The following is a 9,079-nucleotide window of genomic DNA, read 5'->3' on the forward strand; positions in this document are numbered from 1 at the left end:
TCACAGTACTCTCCCAGATAAGCTCAAATATTGTAGTACGGTATCAGACATGTTGCTGGTAACAGATTTTCATCCTACTTACCTAAAAGGATGCACATTGTTTCATTAAGAAACTCGAGGAGTGTACAAAATGAACCTGCATTTTTAGAATCACTATAGGTGTACCCCAGGGATTGCTATTTAGTTTGCTCTTGTTATATATTAATGACCTCACATAAGTGTTTTACATCCAAAGTGTATTACATCCAAGAAGTAGAAATAGTTATCTTTGCCAGCGATTCAGCTGTTGTAGTTAAGCCTAATTGAATAACTTCAGCACCTGAAAATGTAAATATAGTGGAACTTCGATTTTATATTCTCCAATTTTACGTTTTTTTTGTGATTCTACACCATAAATTCGGAGACCCTGTGAAAAAAACCCATGAACAAGTTATAAGTGGCACAAAAGACCACAACTTGCACCATGGGTGGTGGTGGAGTTAAGGGAATATTGTAGGCTGGCATGGAGAGGGGAGATGTAGGAGAGGAAATGCTGACACAACCTGCAATCGGTGTTGCCAACACAACTTGCAACATTTGGCTTCACTGCACCAGCGGTAATGGAAAAACAAGACAATCAAAGCAAAGTGTTACAGACCAAGCCAATATGTGATGAAGGGGGCCAGCCACCACATTTTCTTGTGCCACTTATAAATCAGTCTCATCTTTTTGCATGTATTTCCAATGTATTTGGTTCAGCAACAATATCAATCATCAACCTTTTAAATTCAAACACTGAGAATATGTTCTGTCATAATCGAGGAAATGTTGCCCATTTCTGACCAGCAAACTCTTTTTGGCTGGTGACTTGTAAAGTCAATCAATATCCAGCGCAGTCACCTCACCACACCACACCAACACACGGAAAATGAGCTTGCCTACTGGATGCGTGGAGTGGGTGAGTGGCCCCTCAGTGACAGGAGTGCAGGCTGGGGTGAAAGTCTCTTGTGAAGTGCTGAAAACATACTTCTTGTGTAGATGATGTGCTATGACAGAGATGTTACATGTGAATAGAACAAGTTTTTTGTGATAGCACAGGTTAAAGACTTTTGTGTTCAAATCTGACATGATGCAGTTGCAACAACTACATATACTACTCATGTATATACTTTGCACTGCACACACTGCAGATTGTAAAGATTTGCAGCAGTGATAGAGGGCATGAAGTGAAACTGTAGCACCTGAGCTTTCTTTCAAATTTCCATTTTACAGACTGAACAGAAATTCACTGAGCTGACTTCTAATGAGCTTGCAATGTCAACAGGTGGAAATCTCTTTTTTCATGTGTCTGTTTGTATTGTATTGTATTGTATTTATTGGTCCAGTAAATCTTACATGTACAGTACAGCACACCAGATGTTGGACAGGTCAAAGTATATCTTACAATTAAAACACTTTAGAAACTAGAAAATTGTGTTCACAAAATTTTACAGCACTTCATATACTGGACAAGTCAATGTGTAAGTTATAATTAAACCACATTAGAAACTTGAAGTTTACAACTGAATACATGTATAAGCCAATATTAACTATTACAGTATTTTCATGATCCTCATTTAAGCTCTAAGGATTTTTGAGGAACTCTTCTACACTATGAATTGACATTCACACAAGAGAATTACATTCACAGAATTTTACTTCATATACTGGGCAAGTCGGTATACAACTTATACTTGAACCCCATTAGAAACTTGAGAATTACATCTGAATGTATTTATAGGCCAGTATTAATGGTTACAGTATTTGCATAATCATCACTTAGACTCTCGATGATTTTGGAGGAACTCTTCCACGCTATAAAAGCAATGTGTCAACAGATATTCTTTTAATGCAGCTTTAAAATTTTTTACATCAGTCTTTACTTTAATTTCTCTTGGCAATTTATTGTAGATAATTTTTCCATGGTGTAATGTTCCTTTTTGGCACAAACTGGTTTTTGTATGGAGTACATGAAAGTCAGTTTTCTGTCTTGTATTATGATGATGAACATTTTCATTTTTGGGGAGGATACTAGGATTTGTTATTGTATATTTCTTTATAAACATTGCACTTTCAAATAGGAAAACACATGGAAGGGGAAGAATTCCCATCCTTTTAAATAATGGTCTACATGGTTTGTTCCTTTTTATTCCAGCCATGATTCTCACTATTCTTTTTTGCATCCTGAAGAGTTTTAGGCAGGGTGGCGAGTTACCCCAGAAAATGATCCCAATTTTAGGACAGAATGCATATTAGAATAGTAAACTGTCACTAGACAGTCCTTATGACAGCAGTTTTCTAGCACTCTCATTAGATACAATTTCACACGTTCCATATCCTTGTGATTGACTCACTAACTGGATCTACGGAATAAGAAATAAATAAATAAAGATAACACATGGTACTTAGCTTCTTTAATATGTGGTCAATGTGAGTTTCCCATCTAAGATTATCCTGTAGCCAGACCCCCAGAAATTTTGTATTAGGCACACTTGCAATATCTGTGTCTGACATCTGAATTCTTATATCCTCTTCAGTGTTTCTCTTGACATTATGAAAATTTAATGCTACTGTTTTATTTATTATTAGTTTGTTTTGGTTGAACCAGTTTACAACATTTGTTAATGCCTCAGACAGTCTTGTCTGTAGTATCTCTGCAGTCTTCCCACTGACTAATATGTTTGTGTCATCTGCAAACTGGATAGTGCTATGGTACTGGTTGGTTGATGTTAGGTCATTTATATTTATCAAAAATAGGATGGGGCCCAGTACCGAGCCCTGCGGTACTCCATATATATATATATATATATATATATATATATATATATATATATATTTTTATAATCAGAATAGTGTCTTGTTGATTTATTTTCTTTGTGAAAATGTATTTCTACTACTTGCTTGCGGTCAGTAAGATATGATCTAAGGCAGTTGTTAGGCATACCTCTGATACCAATTCTTTCAAGCTTCTGCAGCAATTGGGTGTGGTTTATGATGTCAAAAGCCTTAGACAGATCAAGGCATATGCCAATTACTTTTTGTCCACTATCAATTTTTTAGAGTACTTCACCCAGAAATTCATATATTGCTGTTTCTGTTGATCGGCCTTTCTGGAAGCCATGTTGGGTTGTGGATAATATTTTGCACTTTTCTAGAAAATCTAGCAACCTCTTATGAAAAAAATTTTTCTAGTATTTTCGAAAATGTAGATAGCAAGGCAATGGGTCTATAACTGGCTATGTCTTCTTTCTTACCCTTTTTGAACAGTGGTTTCAGTTTCACTGTCTTTAAGCAGGAAGGAAAGATTCCATTTATTAATGTACTGTTGAAAATGTGGGCTAATGGTATTGCAATGAGGTCACCCACATTTTTAATGACATAATCTGAAATCTCATCCACACCTGTTGAAAATTTTGTTTTTAACTCCCTAATAGATAGTATAATTTCCGTAGGGTTGGTTGGAGTAAGAAATAGGGAGTTGCAGTTTCTATTTTGATTTGATGGTGTTGTAGCAGGATTTTTATTTGAAGATTTTAGGTCAGAGTGTAATTTTTCACTAATATTTGCAAAGTATGTATTAAAAGCATTGGCTACTTCTGGATTTGTAATTTTTTTGCCATCTTGGATTACCTGGAGATTTACATTTTGGGAGGTCTCATTTCCTACTTGTTCTCTGACTATCTTCCACATGGCTTTCATTTTGTTCCTGGCCATTTTTATATGCTGATCATTTGTTGTTTTTTTAGCTTCTTTTATGACTTTGTGAAGCACTCTCTTATAATTCTTGAAATACACCAGAAATTCTTCTGTAACATTTTGTGTTTTTGAGATTTCATAAAGTCTCCTCTTTTCAGCACGATATTTTAATGCCTTTTGTCAGTCATGTAACATTTCTTTTTCTAGTTTTTAATGTTTGGTTTTTAACTGGAAAAGAAATATTGAAATAATGGGAGAATATTTCTATGAACATGTCAAACTTTTTACATGTGTCCTCATAGTTGTCTATATCATTCCATGTTTCTTTTTTTTAGTAAGTGCCTGAAGTGTTCTAGGTTGTGCTTGCTAAAATTTCTACCTTTTCTTGTCATTTGTTGTTCAGTATTTCCTGCAGTCTCTACTGCAAATTCAATAAACTGTGCATAATGATCACTGAAACCTGTATTCATATTTCCAGATTTGTATAAATATTTATCTGTATTTATTAGTATCTGATATATAGCACTGCTTGACGCTTTGGTGACTCTGGTGGGGGATTTGACAGTTGTATGTATATATTGTAGGTTTTTACTCATCAAGCTTAAAATAACACTTTAATGGTAGTCAGCACATGAAGTGCAGCTCGTAAGAAAAGCATTAAACAATAACAGCAATGGTGATAAAGTATGTCATTAGGCAGATGTCCACATTCATGCTTATGGATTAAGCACTTAGCAGCTGTGATGATTTCGGTTTAATTCCCCATGTTCAATTTTTGGCTTTCTTCTGGGTGAGCACAAATGATGATCTCTCAAAAACATGCATTTTGAACATATAATTCGTGCTCACAGCATGTCGAAAAACAGCTTGATTCCCTTGTATGCAGATACCAATTTCAATTTTTTGATGACTTTTCACTTGCTGTTACACATCTGGGATTTTTTAAGAACTGATGAAATTCATTACCACAAATTACTGTATAAACATTGTAGTGTACATTAATTTCTGTCAGTTAGGTAGATTTTATACAAAGTATTGGAGAGGATTGCGATTTTTAATCATACATGGCAATTACATATGTTGCTCATATTTTAGGGAGTCTTAAAAGTTCCAAAGCTGAGGAAAATGTTAAGTCTAGGCTACACAAAAACATAAAACAGGGATTTCCCTGTAATATTTTCTTGTCCATTAATGACTGGTTTCTTGCAAATGGACTGTCACTGACTTTAAATGAAACATGATACATGCAATTCAATATTGTACAAGACCTGACCACACCATGATAAATAATGCACGAGTTTAGCAAAAAAAAAAAAAAAAAAAAAAAAAAAAAAAAAAAAAAAAAAAAAAAAAATATTCTAAATTCTAAGGTGTTTATATTGATAAGAACTTCAAGTGGATGTCAAATATTACAGATCATTCTATATGTCTAAACGCCGCAACTTTCGGGTTACAAATAGTATCAGATTTTGCAGATAAAGTATTGTTTTTGGCACCTGCACCCGTGCATGCACACGTGACAGTCAACTCCAGCAGCTTGGGTTATGTCCATTGTTTGATTTTTCCTAGTTTCATTCACTAATGCCCTATGGTATAATATGTTACATAACTCATCACTGAGGAAAACTTGTTTATTGCACAGAAGCATAGCACAATAAGAATAATTTGTGCTATACATTCTAGAACCTCTCATAGACAGTTCCTTAAACAAGTTGGAATCCTGACATCATCATAGTACATTTTGTCCTTTAAGAAGTTTGTTGTCAACAATCAATTACAGATTGAAAACAGCAGTAACATTCATAAATATAATACTGGAAGGAGAGATGATTTACTCATTCCATCAGTCAGCTTTAGTGTGGCACAGATAAAAGTGAGGTATAACTTTTTTTATCCACCTACAGAGTCATGTAAGGAACTGATGATAAAATTAACTTCAAACACAAACTGAAATCTTTTCTGCCTGAAAACCCCTTTCACTCCATACACGAATTGCACTTCCTCATAGTTGGATAACATTATAATAATCTTAACATAAAATACTACTTCATGAAATTAAGTTTAACTCCATAAGAACACTAATACTTTTTTCTCCATTACATCTCACTGGATGACAACAAGTATAGTAAAAAATTAAAAAAAGAGAAAGTAAAGAAAAAAAGAATGGAGCCAGACAACAACCATTAAAATTTGTTACAATGAAATGAACACCCTTAGCTGCTTACAGGCGTTGACATACGTCAATGGGGACAGATGAAAATGTGTGCCCCGACCGGGACCCGAACCCGGGATCTCCTGCTTACATGGGAGGCGCTCTATTCATCTGAGCCACCGAGGACACAGAGGATAGCGCGACTGCAGGGATTTCTCTCTGGCACGCCTCCCGCGAAACCCACACTCTCAACGTATTGTCCCGCACTACATAAACACAACTGCCCTCTCATGAGCGACCATCAAAGAAATGGTTATTTCACATTTCCATTACCTGATAAAAGCAGATTGTTAAACAAATCCCGCAACAGATGACCAATTATTTGCATCGTGGCACAAATTTGAAAATAAAGGAATGAGGCAGTCATTAAATAACTAATGGTTCATGGCCAAACAATTCAAAAACAATTATCTACTCAAGGGAGTGACTCTTACACAAGAACAGTTTACAAGGGCATCACTCTGTTTATTAAGTTCAACAATCAAGGATTCTTGCTCATTAACTCAAACATCTCCGACAGTAGGACACTTCTACTGTGGAGGCAAGGGAAATCACATGCGAAAAAAGAGCTTTCCTAAAATACTCCAATGAGGTACAAAGAAAAGAATTACACTGCAAATAATAAACACAGACATGTGTGTAATTACCACAACACACACAATATTTGGGTCAATGGAAGCGTCCAATTCCACCAGTCGGCTTTGACACGTTGACGTAAGGCTGTTGTGGTGTGTGACATCACGAAGGCGCGGAATATAGTTTGTGAGAGTGGCGTGTTTGTAGGTACTGTTTTGACGTGATTGGTGGTGCTCTCTGGTGGTGTGCTTATGTGCCGTGTGTTAGGTGATGTTTTTGGTTTAGTTTGCGTGTGTGGCATGTTTACAGGTGGCGTATTGCTGCGGTCGGTGGTTCTCTCTGGTGATGTTTATGAGTAGCGTGTTGTGTGGCGTACGGGGTTCATTTGTGTGGTAGTATTGCACGTGTGTGGTATCGGTAGCGACTGTGCTTTCAGGAGAATATTTTTCAGTGAGTTAACGATTTTGGTTTTGCTATGTGGATGTTGTTGTAGTTTTTTTTTTCTGTTCATCGTGTGTGAATTTTGGTAAATTGCTTTGTTTATGTCTTTGGTAGGTGTGGATATGACTGACAAGGTCAACAGTTTTCAGTTGTTGGCGATGATGGCAGACAGTGCGTTGTCTCTAATAAAATATCTTCAACTATTTGGATTGTTGGATGAAGTTGTGAAGTGTTTAGGGTGTCATGAAGAAATGAGGCTTACTAAAGTTACGGCGTCTTGGACCTGGGACAGCTATATGTGGAGATGTAATAAGGATAACAGATTCCAATTTTGATTTTCTAGGTTTTTTTTTGTGATAGTATTAAGTGTAGTGGTGGTGAAAGTTTTGAGGTTTATAGTGTGGTCTTGATGATGATCATTATTAGTGTTTTAGGGCGCACAACAACGAGGTTATCAGCGCCCGGTGGTCTTGATAGTTGCTGTTGACCTATACAGGTCAAGGGAAGTGCTTGATTCCAATTTTGTTGTTTTGTTGTGTTTTTTGAGATAGTGATGATTGTGGACGTGGTTGTAGTTTTGGGTTTCATGATTTGGTATCAAGGGAAGTGCTTCTTCCTTACACATTTTACAAGTTTGCATGCAAAATAAGCACAAGGAAGAAGAATTCAATAGAGGTACTGAGAAAGACAGCAGAACACCAAAGAACATAAAATAACCCACTCATACTCAAAGTGTATTGTAGTAACAAACAACAGCTGCAAAGAAAGTTCAGTCTAAATTAGGATTACAATGATATGTACAAAAGTGGTGTATAGCAAATGTAAGTATAGTACCATCTGGTATTACTGAGACAGAAGTCATTTCAATCTCTTCAGGTGTAATAGGAGGCTCTCCTGACGATGACTTATCCAAGTCTTGATAATTTGACTGTGTTCGACGTACAGCTGATAGTAACTGTGACATTTTGAGTATTCTGAAACACAAGCACATTTAAAAAACAGAATTTATTTAATGAATACCACACCCTAGATGAATAAAATTTAAAAAGACAGTTATATGGGTCTGAAAACTATCTTAGCACTTTGTTACAGGAAGCGCAAAGAGTTGTATGAAACACTGATACATAGTCCTTCACCTTTATTAAGAAGTTGCCTCTTGTTATGCTTAAAGATAGTAAAAATGCTAGTACGATGACGTTGGAAAATACAAAAATCCAGCGAAATAGCACAATTAAAATCCATTGTGGGCTAAGAAGTGGCGGTTTCTGTTGTGGGTAGAGATATCTGAATGCCAAGTCTAATTCTTTTGGACGTCTATCGTACCAGAGTGATGTGCCGGTACAGAAATTTATAAAAACAAAATTTGCCGCGACTATACGATCTCACATTTTATAAATGAAATCTTGACTAAATAGTTGATATTTGTTGGAGGCCAAACAAATGAATAAATACGGACAACATCTACTTGAAACCAAAGTTATCCACATACATGTCAAGCAAGTACTGAAACTATCTGGATTTGCACAGCGTAAATTTGCCGGTATACACTTCACAGACACTTGTAAGGCACCACTATTAATCAGACAGTCTGACACTTTTCTGTGTCACACAGTGGTATCGTACTATCTTAAATAAGCAGGTTATGACACGTTTCACGAACTTGCTGTAAATAACGGTACTCACAATCAGGCTATTACAACGCAAATTTACGAATTTTCAGGCAAACACAGATTACACTTTGTGTTTTCCTTAAATGCTTGTCACCGATGTACTTCTGCCAATTTCCCTTGTTTATGCACGCGAACAGAACATCGCACACATCCTATGGACAGATAAACACAACCAAATTTGACATACGTCAAATTCACATAGCAGAGCCACCTATCGCATACGGATGAAGTTATTCGAATGGCGCTTGTTTTCAAGTAGTTCCTTCAAACGACAAATGCGCCGTAGAACATCAACTAGTCCACGTTGTGCGTGGATTAATGGTACGAATAGCATGATTACAGTACTCGCACATGGCTGTGATTTTGTGCACTGTAGCAATTCTGCACGCGATGGCAGCACCGATAACCAGTCCATTGTTAAAAGTTTCCGACTCTTCGTTACCACTGGGTCCATCCTTGTAACACA

At 36.3% G+C, this 9,079-nt stretch overlaps 1 protein-coding gene across 1 annotated transcript in view; it reads right to left on the reverse strand.

Moving 5' to 3' along the window:
- The window catches only part of LOC124712260 (synaptic vesicle 2-related protein), a 96,204-nt gene extending 87,414 nt beyond the window's left edge, over positions 1-8,790 (reverse strand). Inside the window, exons 1-2 of the mRNA XM_047242555.1 lie at positions 8,627-8,790; positions 7,778-7,917 (exon numbers count right to left, since the gene is read on the reverse strand). Of these exons, the coding sequence (XP_047098511.1) occupies positions 7,778-7,907 (130 nt within the window). The 5' untranslated portion in view covers positions 7,908-7,917; positions 8,627-8,790. The remainder of the gene's footprint in view (positions 1-7,777; positions 7,918-8,626) is intronic.
- Positions 8,791-9,079: the final 289 nt, after the last annotated feature.

Source organism: Schistocerca piceifrons, chromosome 8 (assembly GCF_021461385.2).
Source record: "Schistocerca piceifrons isolate TAMUIC-IGC-003096 chromosome 8, iqSchPice1.1, whole genome shotgun sequence".
Classification (NCBI taxonomy): domain Eukaryota; kingdom Metazoa; phylum Arthropoda; class Insecta; order Orthoptera; family Acrididae; genus Schistocerca; species Schistocerca piceifrons.